This window comes from Pleurodeles waltl, chromosome 4_2 (assembly GCF_031143425.1).
Source record: "Pleurodeles waltl isolate 20211129_DDA chromosome 4_2, aPleWal1.hap1.20221129, whole genome shotgun sequence".
NCBI classification, from domain to species: Eukaryota; Metazoa; Chordata; class Amphibia; order Caudata; family Salamandridae; genus Pleurodeles; species Pleurodeles waltl.
In genome coordinates, this window is record NC_090443.1 from 268,183,423 (window position 1) to 268,205,769 (window position 22,347).

At 44.9% G+C, this 22,347-nt stretch overlaps 1 protein-coding gene across 1 annotated transcript in view; it reads left to right on the forward strand.

Annotated features, from left to right (window-relative positions):
* CDC73 (cell division cycle 73) overlaps positions 1–22,347 on the forward strand; it is a 515,645-nt gene that overhangs the window by 413,442 nt on the left and 79,856 nt on the right. Inside the window, exons 12-14 of the mRNA XM_069231104.1 lie at positions 6,139–6,174; positions 6,345–6,432; positions 15,056–15,217. Coding sequence (XP_069087205.1) covers positions 6,139–6,174; positions 6,345–6,432; positions 15,056–15,217 — 286 coding nt within the window. The remainder of the gene's footprint in view (positions 1–6,138; positions 6,175–6,344; positions 6,433–15,055; positions 15,218–22,347) is intronic.

Sequence of the window (22,347 nt, forward strand, 5' to 3'; positions counted from 1 at the left end):
GCAGATGGAGGATTCCCCCAATAGGGATAGGAATGTGACCCCCTCCCCTTGGGAGGAGGCACAAAGAGAGTGTACCCACCCTCAGGGCTAGTAGCCATTGGCTACTAACCCCCCAGACCTAAACACGCCCTTAAATTTAGTATTTAAGGGCTCCCCTGAACCTAAGAATTTAGATTCCTGCAACTTACAAGAAGAAGAGGACTGCTGAGCTGAAAACCCCTGCAGAAGAAGAAAGAAGACACCAACTGCTTTGGCCCCAGTCCTACCGGCCTGTCTCCTGCCTTCCAAAGAAACCTGCTCCAGCTACGCTTTCCCCAGGACTAGCGACCTCTGAATCCTCAGAGGACTGCCCTGCTTCAAGAAAGACTAGAAACTCCCGAGGACAGCGGCCCTGTTCCAAAAAAACTGCAACTTTGTTACAGAGGAGCAGATTTAAAGACCCCTGCAATCCCCGCAAGAAGCGTGAGACTTGCAACACTGCACCCGGCGACCCCGACTCGACTGGTGGAGAACCAACACCTCAGGGAGGACCCTCGGGCGACTCCGAGACTGTGAGTAACCAAAGTTGTCCCCCCTGAGCCCCCACAGCGACGCCTGCAGAGGGAATCCCCAGGCTCCCCCTGACCGCGACTGCCTGACTCTAAAATCCCGACGGCTGGAAAAGACCCTGCACCCGCAGCCCCCAGCACCTGAAGGATCGGAACTTCAGTGCAGAAGTGACCCCCAGGGGCCCTCTCCCTTGCCCAGGTGGTGGCTACCCCGAGGAGCCCCCCCCTTGCCTGCCTGCATCGCTGAAGAGACCCCTTGGTCTCCCATTGATTTACATTGGAAACCCGATGCTTGTTTCTACACAGCCCCCGGCCGCCCCAGTGCCGCTGAGGGTGTACTTTTTGTGTGAACTTGTGTGTCCCCGGTGCCCTACAAAACCCCCCTGGTCTGCCCTCCGAAGACGCGGGTACTTACCTGCTGGCAGACTGGAACCGGGGCACCCCCTTCTCTCCATTGAAGCCTATGTGTTTTGGGCACCACTTTGAACTCTGCACCTGACCGGCCCTGAGCTGCTGGTGTGGTGACTTTGGGGTTGCTCTGAACCCCCAACGGTGGGCTACTTTGGACCCAAATCTGAACCCGGTAGGTGGGTTACTTAACTGCAAAAAATAACAATACTTTACCTCCCCCAGGAACTGTGAAAATTGCACTGTGTCCACTTTTAAAACCGCTATTTGTGTTTTATGTGAAAAGTACATATGCTACTGTAATTATTCAAAGTTCCTAAAGTACTTACCTGCAATACCTTTCAAATGAGATATTACATGTAGAATTTGAACCTGTGGTTCTTAAAATAAACTAAGAAAAGATATTTTTCTATAACAAAACCTATTGGCTGGATTTGTCTCTGAGTGTGTGTTCCTCATTTATTGCCTGTGTGTATGTACAACAAATGCTTAACACTACTCCTTTGATAAGCCTACTGCTCGACCACACTACCACAAAATAGAGCATTAGTATTATCTCTTTTTGCCACTATCTTACCTCTAAGGGGAACCCTTGGACTCCGTGCATACTATTCCTTACTTTGAAATAGTGCATACAGAGCCAACTTCCTACAGGGCCCCAGAAGACTCCAGCCAATGCTGGGGACTCCAGAGCAGGGAATTCTTGCCTACATCCATACCTCGGTCTTCTCACCATTAAGTTAAAGAGAATTGCTGTTCATTCAGGTGGAGATCTGACCCAAACACAAGTTGAGGGCCCTGGTGTTATGGCCATGTGCAGATGACAAAAGATGATTTGGGTATCAGCACACGTAAACAGGGTTAGGCCGCAACATTCTTCTAGATGTGCAAGTGTGTGTACATTGACTAGCATCGGACTTAGGGCTGAGCCCTAGGGGACTGCAGAAGTGAGAATGCAGGGCTGTGGCACAGCAATGTTTGAGAAAACCTGGAATGTATGATCTTTCAAGAATGAGGTAATCCTGGCTAAGACTGTTCCCTAGAGACCCAACATCTCCAGTTTTTCCAGAAGAATGAAGTGACGGTGTTGAAGGCTTCCCAAAGATTGAGTAGAATCAGCATGGCTGAGCCACCCTCATCCAAGAGTCACTTCAGATGTTCTGAGACTCCTAGGAGGGCAGACTCGGTGCAGTGCCCTGCCCTAAAATCTGTTTGTAAGGGATGTAGAACGTTTTGGGCTTCCACAAATTTGGTGAATTGTGAATTCCCATGTTTCTCCAGAATTTTGTAAAAGATGGCCAGCAATGAAATCGGTCTAAAATTAGACCAATGTGGTGGAGTTCAGGTTAGGCTTTTTCGAAAGGGTTAGGACCATTGTATGCTTCCATGCTTGGGGAATGTGTCCCTCTTGTAATGAGGAATTAAGGAGATTTACTACAAGTTGTATCAAATCAGGATCCAAGAAGTTGAGCTTATTCGGTGGAGGGGGGGGTCTTGGGGAGATCCTGATTTAATCAACTGTAATAAGGCCCGACAACGATGGGTATCCAATAGGCAACAAATTCATTTTTGGACCAGTTAGTGACAGATTAGTGATATGTTGCTTATCTTTTGGAGAAAGCATCCATACACTGGGGTTGTCACCAGCCTACCCTTCTGCTCTTTGAGTGTTAGCAAAATGGATTAAGATTTCAGCCACCTTTTTAATAAAACAGTGAGCCAACACCTTTCGTTGTGACTGAGACAGCAGAGGTGATGGAGAACTTTTGCTAGAGTCAGAAAATTACTTGACCACGTTTAAGAGTGTTTGAAAACTGTTTTATACTTAGATGTTAACTCCTCTTTCCAGGCCCTTGCAGCATTTTTTCCCCAAGCAAAGAGCCTTGTTGAATCATGGGGCAGTGTAGTGAAGTCTTGCAGGGAACTGAGTTTTGCTGGCAACATTACTTCTAGCGCATTCATAATCCGCAATTGACCAGAGGTTGAGCTAAGTCAAAATTCTGCTTCAGATCTGGTTTAGTACTTTGCAATTGAGCATTCAGAGCAGTGATGTCTAATTTAGGCCAATTTCTTGATTTGACTTGAGGTTCAGCCACTCCTGTGGAGGGGGTCAGCTGAGTCTTAATGGCAAAAGGCACCATCAAATGGCCCGACCATAATAACGGCAAGGGAGGTTCTGTGGTAAGATCTTTGATATTTGAAAGAATGAGATCCAGGAGGTGGCAAGACTTGTGTGGGTATTGAATTAATAAGAGCTAAATTCATCACACTTAAATCTTCTATAAGCATCCCACCCAGGCTGCACATGTGGTCTTCCAGATGAATATTAAGACCTCCAAGCAGTTTAAAATTGGCACACCTAAGGATGTAAGGAGAGAATGTATCTTCAGCTTTATCCAGTCAGTCCCTTCTAGCTACAGAATAGTTTGGAGGGAGTGTGGACAATAAGGTCTAGAAGTGACACCTGATGAAGCCATGTCAGAGGTGTTATTCCACAGGAAGTTGAATAGGTGTTGCTGGTTTCTTGGGAGGGATTGACAATGCTGACAATGCTGACAAAGGGGACTGCTTTGTTGCTAGCTGAGCTCTGGGCACGAGAAGCGTTTCCTGTGGTAGCATTGTAGATATTGTCATCAAGCATTGGTGCAAAATTGCTAAGGGTACATCTTACAGGGCTCACCTTAGGGTCTAAGGAGGTTAGGCAGACTTCGGTGGAAGCAGGTTGAAGTTCCCTGAGTTGGCTGGGTGAGAACACCACCCTTTCTGGCTGAAAGATGCAGGGTTACTGGCCCCTGGTCCCGTTTGGGCACGGAAGGATGAAGATGGACTTGGCTTAGGTGCGACTGCTGCATGCGTCCACACTACAGGAGCTCTAAGGCCGTGCGTGCGAGGACTAGACCACTAACCCAGGTGGAAGAGTGGCACACCACAATGATTGCTAGTGTCCTCTGAAGCGGTCACTTTAACACATGCTCTTCGCTTCTCAAATTTAAAAAGTAAAAAGGCCCCAAGGTCCCCCCCCAAGAAAACACAAAGTAGCGGTGCCTCAGTCCAACACCCGAGCCTACAGTCATTAAATATGTCTGCATGGAACCTGAAGTTGAGCAGTACAGACATCTTAAAGTTTCTCAGGAATGCATAGAGATAATAAAAGAAGAAAAATGTTAAATGAGATTGTCAAGCACTAAAATGGAAGGGATTGTGCATATGGTCACAGTAAATGTAACAATCCTATTTCTTGCTAAATATCCTTACTTGCTGTACCTAGCCAAATAAAGCTACAAGTCCACCTGGCTGATATAACTGCATATAGAAAGTCACCACAGGAAGGTTTTTCTTTAAGATTCCAATAATTAAAGAGTTTGTAAAAGGCCACAGAAAGGTTTTTCCACTAGTGAAATGGCCATCTCCACCATGGGAGTTCAACCTAATACTTTCAGGATTGATTATCTTTCCTTTTGAGCCTATTCATAGAGAATCACTGCAGCATGTCTAGTGAAAATCTGCCTTTTTAATTGCTGTTCTTCTCTGCTAGAATTCAGCGTTAACTATTTTTCATTGAAATCAGGTTGTTTTAAGAACACACCATAAGTTGTCTGTTTTCTGCATCAATCAGACTATTAACTTATCACTTATCAACTTTACTCTCTAATTCGTCTGTGCCTGCAAAGAAGGTTCTCCCCTTGTTGGATATTAAAAGGGTTCTACGGTTTTACAGTAAACAAAGATATTAGAAAAAACACGTTTGTACATTTTGGCTACATTAGAAAAGATCTGACACCTTGTAAAGTAGCACACGATGGATAGTGACTTGTATTTCCAACTTTTAAACAAGCCAGCCCAGAAAAGCACAAAGCTCCCTCCACAAGAGGGAAAGCGGGTACCACAGCATGGATCAGAAATGGTCCCATTTGACATTTGTAGAGATGCAATATTGAAGTCTCTTGATCCTTTCCCTAGGTGCTATTGTCTAAAATCTGATTCCCAAGCAGATGCCAAGGTATGGCAGGAAACTCAATGAACTATATTCAAATAAAGGTTTTTTGCTTCTCAAGTCACTGTATTCCACAATTATTCACGTGTAGTTATGGTACGCAAATGTGTCTATCCGATGACTAGTTCACATCCCAATTTTCCACTAGTGCTGAATCACCTGGATACTTCATCAACAACAGCTTCTACTTAAATGCCAATATCACTAAAAAGACACTGACAACATGACACCAATTGTTATCTGAAACTTTAAAGCATATTTCCAACTGCACAATTTGAGAACTGACATCACTGCCCAGTCATAGACAGCAGCAAGCCTTCACAATAGCATGTCAGATAGTAGCCTTGCAGCACATAACCACATCTTCCATGCAACAGTAGTCACATGACTATGAAAGTGAAAGGAACCCAACCACACCTCAAGAACAATGCTAAATCTTTACTGCTGCAATTCTGAATCACTTTAAGGATCGACTGCATGTTATATTCAAGTCACCAGCACACCACCATACATAGACAACATATCTCTAGTAGTGAACATAGAGCATGCCACCATCATCAGACTTGAACTAGATAAGTGCAAGAATGAAAAGATCAGATTCAGAAGAGTGGCCACCACCTGCTATTCACCAGGTATCTGAAACTGCATCCCAGCATAGGTCCACCACATTTCAACCCTGTAGCTTCGGGGCAAACCTAAAGACCCTCTTCAGGGAACTTCTCATCCAGAAATAATTACCTTGGTTACCACCCATTGACTTTAAAAAGCAACCTACCTTCTTATTAGTTGTCTTCACGTTCATTTTGTGCCTTTTGCCATTTCTCCCACAACCCTCTTTTGTACCATGTACTCACTGAGGGCTTTCTCATTCTACTGCTTGTACCACACCATATCTCGAGTCTTTACATCGTCACGAGGATGTTTAGTCTAAATTAGTTTAATCTGCAGTTTTAAAAGTGAAGTTGTGTAGCAGATGTTTTAATAAATTATTTTTTTGTTTTAACCTGACTATTTTAATGTTGTTTAGTATCTGTTTCAAATGCAAGTCATGTGGCGTTAAAAAGCATTTGGCTATTACGTTGTAGTAATTTTCTGTCTCTTTTGTAGTCTGTTAATTTATATCACTGGAGACTTTTTTTTTGCTCAGTGAAGAAATTCATTAATGAACTTTTTTTCTGCTGCTTACAGTTTCTCAGGCCCGCCCTCCTCCTAATCAGAAAAAAGGTGAGTATGGATGTTTGAAGTCCTCCTTTTGGGAGAATGCTCAGTGTTTTCAATTTCTCATTATTTTCCATTTATTTGAAAGCATTTTCCAATGGTGCCCATAATTATTTTGTCATAGATCGATCTTTACATTTCTTTTTTTTTATTGGTTTTCCTTTGGATCTTAACAGGATCACGGACACCTATAATCATCATCCCTGCAGCAACCACCTCCTTAATAACCATGCTTAATTCAAAGGACCTTTTGCAGGATCTCAAGTAAGTATCTGCCACAGACATGATTTTACAAAGCTTGCCTGGAAATATAATCTGTGAGAGGACTAGCAATTACTGCAGTTATGCCATATCATCAGTTAATAATTGAGCATTCATTTCTCAAACTAAATCTGCAGTACAAGTTTAGGATTCTGGGAAGAGTACTGTACAATGTCATTACTGTCCCCCAATAGTAAAACATTGTAATGCTTATTCTAATTAAGATGAAATCAGTGTTTGTCATTATTTCTATGATATTCCTACCATCTGCATTTCCTTTTCATGCCCTTGAAGCAAGATCCTCTGAAGCAGTATGCATGTCAGTGCCAGACATGTAATCATAATCTGTATTTATGACCCCAAAATAGATGTTCTTTACTTCTTTTTTCCCCCTTTGTTCATTTCTGATGATCTTGGTAGTTTATTTTTATTGTTTACCACTGCCTACGTATTTATGCAGTGATGTTTATAGGTATAGAAGTTCCTTCTCTGTCTACCACATCCCCATCACTGTTAACTTCTAACATAATTTGTTTCTTGGGCATGCATGTGACCAGTGTCACCTTGGATATCCAGGTGAAATTGGTCTAAGCCAAAACTGCTTTGATGCTAGGTATTTGTGTCATCTCCATGATCCGTCATCTCAGGATTTACATCAGCGCCTCCTTATGGCAAAAATGAAAAGGGTTACAGTACTTGCAGATGCTTCATTCTTGTCTCACCTCTGCTCTTTCACAATAGTTCAAGTTCTTCTATCCTTGAACTAAGAGATTGTTATCTCTTAGTATTCCCCCCCCCCCACCAACGGTGCTGTGAACTGTACATCATATTTTGTATTCCATCTCAGACCCTTCTGGCTTGCATGGTGCTAGGTAGTCACCCTTCAGTATTTCTTCAGATTCCTTGAATTGAATCCTCGTTTTGCCCATGTGATAACACTTAAGTTGGTGGGATAAACATCATGTGACTTTACTCAAGTCTCCTTCTGGCTCTCTTCATTCGGAGGTGTAGTGACTCCCCTTTCACTCTGTATTTCTTTAAAGTGAATCAAAAGAGCTACTTGAGTGGATTGTTCTATGTCTAAATGTTTTGTGACAAAATCTATTGATTCACTCTTCAGGAAGGTTGTAGCGATGGTGAAGTATTTGGCTCTCTCATAATAGACAAAGGTCTCTTTCTGTTAATTTCTTCAGGGTTAAGACCACCTCTGCATGATGTCTTTGTCCATCTTCTTCCTCTTCAGAGCTGTATCCCACTTCGGTGAGCAAGAGAGTCTCTCCCTCTAATATACTTGAGGTGGGCAGGAATTTATGTTCTTCTCTCACCTCTTTTCTTGAACTTTACTCCATAAGGTTATGGCCCTGGCCATTCTTGGTTGGGCCACCCTTATGATTTCTCTTGTCTGCAATACTTTTGAAGCATCTGGGATTCTTCAGCATTGGAACTTTAACAGTTCACATGTGTGACATGCTACCCATCATAGAGCAGAAAGCCTCACTGTGGTTTACAATAACATGCAATATCACTTAAGTGGCTCACATGTTTCAAATCAGTATAATTTATTTAGTACCATTGTAAGGAAATGCCTCCTTGGCATGGTTACCCCCTGAGTTTTTGCCTTTGCTGATGCTAAGTTTTGATTTGAAAATGTGCTGAGGCCTGCTAACCAGGCCCCAGCACCAGTGTTCTTTCCCTAACCTGTACTTTTGTTTTCACAATTGGCACACCCTGGCATCCAGGTAAGTCCCTTGTAACTGGTACCCCTGGTACCAAGGGCCCTGATGCCAGGGAAGGTCTCTAAGGGCTGCAGCATGTCTTATGCCACCCTGGGGACCCCTCACTCAGCACAGACACACTGCTTGCCAGCTTGTGTGTGCTGGTGAGGACAAAACGAGTACGTCGACATGGCACTCCCCTCAGGGTGCCATGCCAACCTCACACTGCCTATGCAGTATAGATAAGTCACCCCTCTAGTAGGCCTTACAGCCCTAAGGCAGGGTGCACTATACCATAGGTGAGGGCACCAGTGCATGAGCACTGTGCCCCTACAGTGTCTAACCAAAACCTTAGATATTGTAAGTGAAGGGTAGCCATAAGATTATATGGTCTGGGAGTCTGTCAAACACGAATTCCACAGCACCATAATGGCTACACTGAAAACTGGGAAGTTTGGTATCAAACTTCTCTGCACAATAAATGCACACTGATGCCAGTGTACATTTTATTGTAACATACACCCCAGAGGGCACCTTAGAGGTGCCCCCTGAAACCTTAACCAACTACCCGTGTAGGCTGACTGGTTTTAGCAGCCTGCCACACTCGAGACATGTTGCTGGCCACATGGGGAGAGTGCCTTTGTCACTCTGTGGCTAGTAACAAAGCCTGTACTGGGTGGAGATGCTTATCACCTCCCCCTTGCAGGAAATGTAACACCTGGCGGTGAGCCTCAAAGGCTCACCCCCTTTGTTACAGCACCACAGGGCATTCCAGCTAGTGGAGTTTCCCACCCCCTCCGGCCACGGCCCCACTTTTGGCGGCAAGGCCGGAGGAGATAATGAGAAAAACAAGGAGTCGTCACTGGCCAGTCAGGACAGCCCCTAAGGCAACCTGAGCTGAGGTGACTCTGACTTTTAGAAATCCTCCATCTTGCAGATGGAGGATTCCCCCAATAGGGATAGGAATGTGACCCCCTCCCCTTGGGAGGAGGCACAAAGAGGGTGTAGCCACCCTCAGGGATAGTAGCCATTGGCTACTGCCCTCCCAGACCTAAACACACCCCTAAATTCTGTATTTAGGGGCTCCCCAGAACCTAGGAACTCAGATTCCTGCAACCTAAGAAGAAGAGGACTGCTAAGCTGAAAAACCCTGCAGAGAAGACGGAGACACCAACTGCTTTGGCCCCAGCTCTACCGGCCTGTCTCCCCCCTTCTAAAGACACTGCTCCAGCGACGCTTTCCCCAGGGACCAGCGACCTCTGAATCCTCAGAGGACTGCCCTAGAAGGACCAAGAACTCCAGAGGACAGCGGCTCTGTTCACCCAAGACTGCAACTTTGTTACAAAGGAGCAACTTTAAAACAACCTGCGTTTCCCGCCGGAAGCGTGAGACTTGTGGAGAACAAACACTTCAGGGAGGACTCCCCGGCGACTGCGAGACCGTGAGTAGCCAGAGTTGCCCCCACAGCGACGCCTGCAGAGGGAATCCCGAGGCTCCCCCTGACCGCGACTGCCTGCTTCCCAGATCCCGACGCCTGGTAAAGACTCTGCACCCGCAGCCCCCAGGACCTGAAAGATCGGAACTCCAGTGCAGGAGCGACCCCCAGGAGGCCCTCTCCCTTGCCCAGGTGGTGGCTACCCCGAGGAGCCCCCCCCCCCTGCCTGCCTGCATCGCTGAAGAGACCCCTTGGTCTCCCATTGATTTCAATTACAAACCCTACGCGTGTTTGCACACTGTACCCGGCCGCCCCCGTGCTGCTGAGGGTGTACTTTCTGTGCTAACTTGTGCCCCCTCTACCACCTGGGGCCCTACAAAACCCCCCTGGTCTGCCCTCCGAAGACGCGGGTACTTACCTGCTGGCAGACTGGAACCGGGGCACCCCCTTCTCCATTGAAGCCTATGCGTTTTGGGCACCACTTTGACCTCTGCACCTGACCGGCCCTGAGCTGCTGGTGTGGTAACTTTGGGGTTGCTCTGAACCCCCAACGGTGGGCTACCTTGGATCCAAACTTGAACCCCGTAGGTGGTTTACTTACCTGCAAAAACTAACAAACTCTTACTCCCCCCAGGAACTGTTGAAAATTGCACTAATGTCTAGTTTTAAAATAGCTAAATGTGATTTATGTGAAAAGGGTATATGCTATTTTGATTATTCAAAGTTCCTCAAGTACCTACCTGCAATACCTTTCATTTGAAGTATTACATGTAAATCATGAACCTCTGGTTCTTAAAATAAACTCAGAAAATATATTTTTCTATACAAAAACCTATTGGCCTGGAATTGTCTGAGTGTGTGTTCCTCATTTATTGCTTGTGTATGTACAACAAATGCTTAACACTACTCCTTTGATAAGCCTACTGCTCGACCACACTACCACAAAATAGAGCATTAGTATTATCTCTTTTTGCCACTATCTTACCTCTAAGGGGAACCCTTGGACTCTGTGCATACTATTCCTTAATTCCTTACTTTGAAATAGTGCATACAGAGCCAACTTCCTACAACCATCACTTAATAAAAATAAAAAAACTCAAGCTTCAGCCAATTGTGTGACTGTGCTCTGAAAAATGCACTCCTACGGCTTCAAGCTTCAAAAGGGATTCCCCTGTATGTCATGTTAATTTTGTTGTTTGCAGTTTGCTATTTTACCGTCTATCAGCCTGTTCATTTGCATCCTTACTCTAGTCTTTGTCACAACAATATAAATCACAGGAGTAACATGTAGACCAGTGTTGGAAGTGTGTACAAATTTACATAATAATGTCCAACAAGGTGTCATTTAAGTATAATATATAGCAATTAGTGTGTGATATTCAGTGTATCACCTAAACACCGGAATGATTCAAACAAACGTAAAGACCATGAAAGGGTGCTGCGTTCATAGGACATCTTCAGATGTCTAAAGTTCTGTTGAGAGAACATTAATGAACCTCACTTCAAATAACTAGCATTTCTTGTCTTTTGCCAGCCACAGAATGGTTTTCCTGTCGTCAAGCAGGGGTTTGCAAGATGGATGGCAGAAGTATCACCTTTTGTCATGTGAAAATCAGTCATCTCTTTGGGTGCACAGTGACAAAGCATTCAGCAAGGGGTGTAGCAGCAACTGCAGCTCTCTATTCTGGAGTACTGCTTGCAGACCTATACAAGGCAACTATCTGAAAAAGGGATTGTGTCACAATCCATCTGGAAGTGAAGGCTGTGAGAAAAACGGCAGTGGGGAAGCTCGTTCTTCACAATATCTTCCAATTAGATGAGCCTAAGGATACCCTTTGAATCTTTTATCACGTTTTGGTATTTCTATTGTAAATCACCGGGAAGGTCCCAGATAGGCAATGGGAAACGATTCAAGCATGTGAAGATAGAATGCAGGGGTACTTTAAGTAACAGATAAGTAATTGCTTCTTCTGTTGGTTTGACTGTGTCATGACTAGTGTACTATTTATTTGTTTTTTCCTCCTCCAACAGCTCCTTCCCCAGATGTCCCATCCTGGTTGTCTCTCTTGTTATAAGGAAAAGCTTTGTAATCTTGCCATTGTTTTTGATCAGAGTTTTGAATAGTTCTCAAGGTTATTGATCTTAGTGACCAGTGGACTAGTATTCCTTGAACATTCTTCCTCTAGGCAATTTGACAACATTCCCCCCTACCCATCTAACAGAGTGGAGTCTGCTCGGGCAGGTTCTTGTTCTCTTCCAAGGGGATCTTCATTATTAGTCATATGCACTGAACTGACCTGTCCATGCAGGATCCCAGAGTTAGGTTTTTATTTTTATTTATTTTTGTATTTTTTTTTTTCTTTTTTAAGATTTTTTTTTATATAATACACTTTTCTTTTAAAAAGCCATTTTTTTAAACCGAATACTTTCACAGTATATGAAAGGCTATATTGGCAGATTTTTGCTCATTTTTATTTAAACAAGAAATTAATAAAACATGAAGAACAAGGTCACTATAAAAAGCTTACTGACAAAAAAACTGTCACAATGTTTTTTAAAGAAAGAGTGAGAGTAAATGTTGGCTAACAGGCTGTTGCCTGAAAGTCTGGGAAAGTTGACGCTGCTTCTTTAAAAAAATAGCATACCACTAATAACCCATCATGTCAGTGGTAATTGAGCCATTTCTTTTTTTATGAAGATGATAGATGGATATAACTGACGTTATTTCCTTTGCCTTTTCTCTGGAGTGAAAGGAAAGTTATATAAAACTATAATAAAGATTCTCCTGGAGGAGAACTAGAATTACAGGTTAGTAACTATTCCTTCTTCCAGAGTGTCTTCATTATTAGTTATAAGTGCTGAATAGAATAGAAAACCCATCCTTGACAAATACAGGGGTGGAAAGGGCTTGAACACAACCATGCCCAGGATCGAGCCCTAGGAAGAGAATCATCTGCGTAGGATGCAGGGAGGGATTTTTGCTGTCTGCAGATGGTCTGTGAGGGACTACAGCGAGCCCACCTTTAGCAGCCAGACTCCATGAACATGCTTCTCTGACCATCGCCATCATGTTTGTAAACACCCAAGAGGCAGAGGGCTGTCGCAGGGTAGGAAGGCAAACTAAGTGCTCAGAAGCCATCATTAATTGCTTCTGGGACTACATAGCAAGTAAAGGGTCCAGGAAGACCTAGAGCATGTCTCCGCCTCTGGAACCTTCCACTTCTATGAAGAATGGAGGCTTGATCTGATGAAGTCTTAACAAAAACAAGTCTGAAACCAATGGGAGTGGATATGAAGGGGAGGGTGAAATCTTGTGGAATAGCAAGCAGTGGTCTGAAATTATAGCACATAAGCCAGGCAGGAATATTACAAATGCTGCTTCTTACCAGTCGCTTATGACCACAGGAGTGGGAATAAAAGTGGTTTGGCCACATCTTCGACAGGAAACTGGAAGCCTCCACCCCACTTCACCATTTTTAGATTATTTTTTTCTGCCGTTGGATCTGAACCTGAATATCGAGAGGTTTCAAATTAGCAAGAAACTTCTTCACCTTGCTAGTAGAAGTCTGAACCACCAAGCTCTTGGGAGTCAGGTGCTGAATCATAAATGCCAAAAATCCAGGAGCAGGCTTGTGGCACCTAGCTACTGAACAACTTATTGGGGTACTTGAGCAAAGCTAAGAGCAAGACACCATCAAGGTTTGTGTTACTGCTTTGTGAAAAGGTAGTAAGAGCTCTGAAGTAGAAGGCCCCAGACTTCAAAACATCTGCCTCTAGGTTTGCTGTAGTCTCTAAAGTAAGGAGATGTAGGCCCTGCATATCAGCTGCTCTGCAGACTACTACAGCAAAATAGGCACCCTGTTTTCAGTGGGCTGGTTGGGGGTGGGGTGTGGGAGAGACAGACAGTCAAACTCTGTCTCCAGCAAAGTATCAAGGCCACTGACATTCTAGAGATCTAAATATAGGTCAGCATCATTATAATGAGAAGTCAGAGTAAATTGACCACTTCCTCACCATCCTCATTGTTGAGAACATTTTGGAGTTTTTGAACTGCATCAGAATTCCAATCCAAAAAAGCCTGCAAAAATATTGATGTTGAGGGAGAGCCTGTGGTTCCTCCAAAGTTGGGTGCCGCACCTTTGTAGTATCATAGCGTAGACATCGACCTAGAGTGCCTACATCAGTTCCAGATTGGAAAGGGGTGTTTGATTCACACCAGTGTGAGCGCTGATAAAGTTGGTGCTAGCATCAGAGTTGATGGCACAGGAGTTATGAGCCAGCAGTGACTGGAATTGGTCAGTTTGCGCCAGTGTAAGTTCACTGACGGAAGTAGTGGTAGGGGCTAATACATCTCCATTGGCCTTGAAGTTGCTATGGACTGAGACAGCATTACCATAAAAAGTTCTCACGTGGCCTCTAAAGGCCTTCATTTGCTGCTGGGCCTACATCCCGGGGAGGTCAGGGCATGCCTGAACCTGCTTCTGAGCAGGCTGGTAGTTGGGACTTCTTGGAGTGCCTAATGTGCAGCATCTCTACAGAGCAGGAGTGACAAGATAGCGATAAGTCCTAATTGGGCTTCTTGTGTTGTAACTTGTCCCTCAACTACTTCTCTGATTCACCGTAGGGCGGTAGCTTGATGTGGGGCCAAAACATTGAGCTGAACTGGGCTGCAACTTATGTTTGGAGTATGACCTACCTTGCTTTTGTGTTTAGTGGCAAATAGATTTGTTTTCTGCATCCTGATCCCTTCTGGTGAATTGGAGAGCATTTATTGCATGGCCGAGTCATGCCTAGAGATAGTTTGCTGAAAAATGCAATTTTGGCATTGGTGAAAACAGATATTAGTTGGGGTGTTTGCTATGAATATGTTTTGAAGGGCATGGACAGGAAGGAATTTGTTACTTAACTGGTGTAGTGCCTATATATGGCACCACAATGTCACTTCTGTAGGTATAGGGAGGTAACAGTGGAGTCTTGGGCACAACCTGCTGGTGCGTGGTAGCAGTTAGTCTTGCACCGACAAATTCAAGAGGTGAAGAATCCATGTTTAGATAGAATCACATCTTCCTTACCATCTTACATTTGTTTTTCCTTTTGAGTATACCTTTCCTGAGTTGACCCTAAAAACTGTTTGGTCATTTTATGTAAGCCTTCCTTTCTGCGTATGCTCTCCAGTGTTTTCACCGCCTCCAATTGTTAATCTATTATAAGACCTTGTGCCACATTTTGTGGGTGGGTTGGGGTGTGTTGAACGTAGCTTCACCAAAGGTTATAAAACTATTTATTTTCCAAGTAGCAACTCTAATACTTTTTGGTTTAAACCTCTATATTAATCATTGACAAAAGCTTACAATATAAATTAGTCACTGGTGTTTCACAATTCTATACTACATCTGCGATGAAATTCAGTTTCTGATTGTGTGCTCAGCATATAGACAGCATATGTACTTACAGACTTCTTACCCTGTGTATCCAGGTTTGTTTCTTCGGAGGAAAAGAAGAAGCAAGGCTGTCAGCGTGAAAATGAAACCTTAATTCAGAGAAGAAAAGACCAGATGCAACCAGGGGGAACTACAGTCAGTGTTACAGTTCCTTATCGAGTAGTAGACCAGCCACTCAAGCTTATGCCCCAAGACTGGTATGATACTCTTCTACCATTCGTAAGCGCATTATCGTTTTGTGGTTTATTTTCTTCACTTCCTGGTAGGTGAAAGTCAATTTTTTAGTACAGTTGGAGCTGTATTAATCTGTGATTAGAAATGTTTTTTGAAGTATCTGAAGTGTTAACTGAGTGTTTTTTCGCACAGCACTTATTGACATGACATAATGTTTGAAATCCAACAGTGCTTCTATGCTTTTTGCATCTAAAAGGTTTATCAGTGATAGTAGCTGTCTAGTTATGTGAGGTTATCTTGAGGCAGATGGCTAGTTCTTCTGAACTTTTAACAGGATTGTCTCTTAACTCAAGTTGCTCAATGAAGATCATGTAACAGTTTGGACCTGTAGTAGAGTTTTTTTTAAGACACACATTGAGCTTCAGGGCAAGTATTTTATGGCTGGGCTCACACCATATGTTTTGGTATATATATTTTATTAGTTTTTTTAATATAGAAAAGCTTTTTGTACAGTGGTTAGTAACTAGTGCCTGAAGTCTGAATTTTAGTTTTGCTCCAGTAAATACCATTGTAGTTTGAGGACTGGACTGATAAGCACACATTTACAGCTTCCGGTCAATGAGTAGGCTCCCTAGTTTCATGTCATTTTCTGGTGTGATTGAGAAAAATAATAGTTATGGTAGAGTTTTGCACCTGTACCACTCTGGCTTGAGGAGCATTCTTGATTTCCTCCATTAAAGATTGATGTCATCAAAGACTCACATAATTAGGCACATTCATGACCATATACAAACAGCTGGTCATAGCTTGAGGAAGCAACATATGGGAAGTAACTGGGGTGTACACTATTCATAAACATACACTAGAGGGTCTGGGGGAGGTTTAATGACCAAAATAAACATAGTTTCCCAAAGACAACTATTTAAAATACAAAAGGATATACACGGTCAGAGAAATTATCAATAATCAGGGTGGTTAATTTCTGCAGCTAATGTTAGAAAGAATATTTTAGTTTTTTTTTAGGACACAGACCCTCACCCACCCTGAGCTTGCATGCTTCATCATTGGGCCCCTCCTCACACCGTACGTGTCACTTCCATGATGTTAGCTACAACTCCTCTCAACCGAAAGCAGGGGAAGGAAGGAGCTCTTTAGGAGTGTTTTAGAACACAGAGGTCGGGTACCCTTTGAGAACTAGGTATGGGTGGGGTGTGCAGAGTGCGAGTATTGTGAAAATAAAACTGGCTTAAGGTATACTTATAGCAGACTTTTTGTCCCAATAGGCAGAATAAAATTCAGAGGGGAGGGAATTCCTTAAACCTAAATGAAACAACCAGGTCCACATGTTTCTGCCCGCCTCTCAGCCCTATCATGGATTTCTGCGCATTCATTAGGACAAGTATATGGATAGTCACTCTGCCAGATATAAACTAATGACCAAAATTGGTTTCATACTTATGATATCCAAGACAGTGGCCTGAAAATTATGTGATGTAGGTGTCTTGCGTGTTTCCTCTAACCGATCCATACCAGTGATGGGCAGAATTTTCTTTACAGAATAACCTCAACCTGCCCCAAAAATTACTTGTTTTCTCCATGCACAACTTTGTCCTAAAGTTTAAGAAAAAAAAAGTGGTCTTTTTTAACGGACTGTAACACAGCATCATGTTTCTATTGTACATCTACAGGTCGCTAAGCATGATGCTCTGCCTCAATTCAGAGGAGAGAGCGAGGGGGTGCAGCATAGGTCCTGGAGTGCAAGATCCATTCCAGAGTTTCCTTATTGTTACACAAAATATAACTACATGCAATGTGTTTCATTAGAATGCCTTCACATAGTCACTAGATATCCTTAATATCTGGCATGGACCCACCTTTCTTGGAATTACAGTTCCCTGCAAAGAGGCTGCTCAGGTTGGATCACCTGTGCAGCTGAAATTACCATTTGTGTCACAAACTGCAATGTAGAACTCACTGATGCAAATTAACTGTTATAGTTTTCCAGTAAAAATTGAAATGTTTTGGATAGATTAACTCTTTGTTCAGCAATGGAATGTGGTTAATTTTCATTGTACTCTCTACACATCACAGATGTGATGTGCTTCTTATCCTACACTAAATGAAATAGAAGGTGTTTATTTACCTTCACTTGTAGCACATCACAAACCCCAGCCCTAAAATATCTAGGTACCTCTTAAGCAGCACTTTTAACCCATTGAGAATTCTCAGTCTCCTGTGTCAACAATATGCTTCACACCCAGTTATTAGAATGCCACAAAATGGTACAAACTACAGCTTACTTTCAAGACACAACATTGAGCGCACACCTAAATGCCTCTTGTTGCAACCACAAAAGGACACTTGGGCGATCAGTACTGTTGTACTGATTAGTTTGTCTGAGGTACATTATCTATAGCTCACATGAGCAGTACACCGGCATCCTTTTTATGAAACAATCCTACACTTATATTCTATACTTACCTGCAATCGATCCTTTTTGGCGGAACTGGGCTATTCATTGTTGGAGAACATATTCTAAAAGCTTGTCAACCTCTCTTACACACTGGGACATATACATGGAATAGATAAAACCTTTCATAGCCAATCATCAGTTCATGGCTACAGAAGAGTGTTCCACGACACTACATGACTTCACAGCTTAGCAGACATGGCACTCAGTAGATGCCCTTGGCCTTAACTATTCTGTATCCCTGTCAATACATTACTGTTGCATTCTAGGCTTGAGAGATTTTATAACTACACAAAAAGGCTCACTTTAGATGGGTTGTAGTGGTACAAAGCTATAGGAATAGCAGATGTGTACTATACAAAGGCTGGTAATACAGCAGTGTTATCTGATAGAGACATCTAGTTGCAGATTCCTTACCTTAGAATTTCCCCAGCCGTCAGTCTGGATTCAGAGATTGTTCTTGAGCAGTACCCCTGCATACCATTAGATGGCATTGATCGGCTCAGCGCCTATTGTCTGCATCGTCCGCGCCGGATATGGCATCACAGGTCCTATGTTGGTGCCACCCCGGTGCACTGACCGGTTCTTTTTTTTCCACACCAACCAGCACTGATCCACAGAAAGAACAGTCCCTCAGTCATTTTTTGATTGCTCTTTTGTGACTTTTTGTCCAATATTTTTCAGTTGTTTAACTCCTAGTGTTTCGAGGCATGTCTTCAAGGAAGTCCGGCTTCAAGCCTTGCGGTCCCTGTCATTGGGAAATGCCCGTAACCGATCCGCACCTTATGTTCCTTTGGTGCCTGAAGCATGACCACTACTTGAAGTTGTGCTCCAAGTGTCGGGCAATGCATACGAAGGCTTTGAGGGAGCGGTCTCTGAATCTGACTATGCTCAAGTCTAGATCCCAGTGGAGATGAAGGTCTTGAGAGTGGTAGCGGAGTCCTCTATCGTAGTTGTCCCACTCTAAGGGCCATATGTACGAAAGCTTTTTCCCATAGACACAGAATGGGTAAAATCCTTTCGTACATCTGGCCCTTAGTCCTCTGGACCCTCAGGTAATTCAAAGCATAAGAAGTCAAAGGCGAAGCATGCTTCTATTGAAATCGTCTGTCCGCCGACAAGGGAGCGAGGGAGTCGTTGCTCTAAGCCTTCATCTGCAGACCCAGTCTCTGGGTTGACTCTGCACCTCCTCAAGTTTCCGCGAGCTGAAGCGACCCCTGCCCAACTTCAGAATTCTATGAGGCCATGTGCCTCCGTTTTGGACAGTCTGACTTCAGCGGCATGCCTTTGGGCTCCTAGGAGTTGGATGGAGCCCCTTGGGGTTCCACGCCAGCGGCCTCGGCTTCAGGGGCGCCCCTTGATCCACGCTTTGAAACAGACCTGCGTTGATTGTGCCCCCTTAACCTTCCCCGTTACCAGTCCTGACACCGAAGCTCCCATCGCCACCTGTGTCCCCAGGAGGCATCATCCCTATCCTCGTTGCCGACTCCAACACAGAACCCAGTGGGCGTCCTACAATGCCGACTCCGGTGTCGGCAGGGGCCTTGTCCCCAATGTCAGATCCCAATCCTTATTCCTATTGCATAGGTTACAGCGAGGATTGGGAGGAGTTGCTGGGCCCTCTGGAATACCAGCTCCAATAATATGTGGACTGGCAGACAGACTTGGGTGAAGCCAGTGGTCTGTATATACCTCCCCAGATACTGGCATGCTTTCTCCTCCTACCTTGGCTATGGAGGAAAGTGCTTCGTATTCTGTGGTGGTGCTAAGAGCAGCTGAGATCCTGGACCTTGAGTTGTCTTCGATGACCGTCAGGACTGACCTCCTGACAAGAGCTTCAGCATGGACCTTCATCTTCCAAACCCCTGCTTCCCTTCATTGATGCCCTTACAGATGTCCTCTGGGGGCCTTGTCAATTCCCCACTGCCATCGCCCAGCTCTGGGTGACCCAAGTTCCCTTACGCAAAACCCTACCCCTGAGAGCTTGGTCATCCAGGCCTGTACCTCCCATGGCGTGTTCCCTTCTGCACCCTCAGATAGGGAATCCAAGAGCTGGACACACTTGGGAAGTTGTTTTCCTCCGCCATCGTGGCATTGCGGTCTGTGACCACTGCATGCCTGGGCCATTATTCCCATACTCTGTGGGATACAGTTGCACAAGTGCTTCCACAGGTCCTGGAGGAGGTCCGAGCTGTACTTTCCCAAACAGTTGCTGATGAGAGAGATGCAGCAAAGTTCACGATCCCATGCAGACTAGACACGACCGACTCATTATGCAGAGTGGTTGCATTGCCAGTGGTCCTGAGGTGCCACACCTGGTTCAGGACGTCTGGCTTTTCGGGAGATGTCCAAGCAAACCTTTATAGGCCTGCCCTTTGGTGGTACTCGTCTCTTTGAAAAGAAAGCAGACTCTGCGTTGGAGCACTTCAAGGATTCGTGTGCTACAGCCACGTTCTTGGGCCTCACAGCAGCCCCTCGTCCCCCGAGTTGGCTTTTCGCCCCTTTCGTGGATACAGAAGACTCACCCAGCAACGTCCATACCCATCAAGCCCCCATGCCGTGCATACTGCCTAGCCTCTGTGTGGTTGGGGAACATTGAATCCACCGCCCCGTGGATCAGGGAGTCAGCTCTTCAGTCAGCCCATGTGCCCCCTGCCCCCTTCGCAGCTGCCTCCAAACCTTCCGAGTCAGACTGTTCCCAATCAAGGACCATTTGGAGACCAGATCCACCATCACCTCCTCCACTGGCAATCCATCACATTGGACAGGTGGGTTTTTGCAGATAGTCCAAAGGGGCTACTCCCTCCCCTTCCATCCATGCCACCATCCTACAATCGTATGACAGAGGATCACTTGGCACTTCTCCAGGAGGAAGTTACAGTAGTTACGGCTCTCTTGGCTAAGGGGGCCAAAGAGAGGATTCTTGTGCGAGAGGTAGGTCGTGGTTGCTATTCCGGCTACTTTCTGGTCCCCAAAAAGGACAATGGCCTCCACCCTATCCTAGACCTTGAGTCCCTGAATCTCTTACTCAGGAGAGAGAAGTTCAGAATGCTCATTCTGGCTCAGGATTTATCTGCCCTGGATCCAGGAGACTGGATGGTAGCGTTTTACTTGCAGGATGCTTATTTTCATATTCCCATCATGCCAGCCCACAAACATTACTTTTGGTTCACGGTAGACCACGAGCACTTTCATCCACCATGCTCTCCTTTGGCCTTACCAGAACCTCTCTGGTGTTCACCAAGGTAATGCCGGTGGTCGCATCTCATCTACACATGTCAGGGGATTCAGTCTTCCCTCACCTTAACGACTGGCTGTTGAAGGCGGGCTCGCCCCAGGCTGTCATCTACCACCTCTAGACTACAACAGACCTCCTGCATTCTCTGGGGTACACTGTAAACATGCCGAAGACACACCTGACTCCCTCTGATGCTCCATGTCATCGGAGCTGTACTGGAAGTGCAGTTTCGGGCTTATCCTCCTGAGTGGCGAGTCCAGGATATTCAGACTATGATGCAGATGTTCCAGCTCTGTCCTGGATTTTGGTGCAAATGACTGAGGTTGCTGTGTCTCCGACCTCCAGCATCCTGCTAGTGACACATGCCAGATGGCATATGCAGGCTCTGCAGTGGGACCCGAAGTTCCAGTGGTTGCAGCATCAGGGGAATCATGGCTCAGATCTAGGAGGGAACTGCACAAGATCTGCAGTGGCGACTAATGAACCACGATTGGGTCAGAAGCAGATGCCTCTTCCTTCCCCAACCAGATCTGACAGTAGTGATGGATTTGTTACTCCTAGGCTGGAGCGGCCATCTGGGAGAGGTGGAGATGAGATGCATCTGGTCTCTGGCAGAGTATGGATTCAACCTCAGCCTGTTGGAGCTTCTTGCTATAAGACTAGCATTTAACACATTTCTTCCCTCTCTCAAAGAAAAGGTAGGTTCAGGTGTTCAGTACCACCGCCATTGTGGTACTGCAACAAGCAGGGGCGGGTGGTGTCTTGGACCCTTTGTCAGGAGGCTCTGTGCCTCCGGATGTGGCTGAAATATCAGGTCTTTTTCCTGGTGGTTAAACATCTCTCAGGCTGTCTGAATGCCAGAGAGGACAAACTCAGCCGACAATGCTTGGGTAGTCACGAATGGCATCTTAATCCGGAGGTGATGCAAGGTCTCTTTCAGCAGTGGGGAGAGCCTTTGTTAGAGCTGTTTTCTTTTGCAGAGAATGCACAATGTCAGGAGTATTGCATGTTGGAGTTTCAAAGGTGGCGCCTTTCCACCCATATCATTTCTGTCAGAGTTCTCAAAAAGTTCAGGATCGACTCGGCCCAAGTAATCCTTGTGGCTCCAGACTATGCATGAAGCATTTGGTATCCCGAGCACGGCATTCAATTCTCAGATCAGACTGCCCCATTGGGAGGATCTTCTGCCATAGCAGGGTGTGAGTTGTCCACCAGAACCTGTCCAGTCTCCACCTTGAGTGGAGATTGAGTGGGGACAGTTGACAGCTTTTGACCTGACTAAAGTCTGTAACGTAATCTTGGCAGCCAGGCGTTCTTCCACGAAAACTGTGTACACCTGAGTCGGTTAACCCTCTTTCAGTCTCTTTCTCTGTTTAACCTTTTACTGGCCCAACAGGGCTCTGATATGGGCACTCTCAAAGCTTTTCTGTTAGCCATTTTTGCTT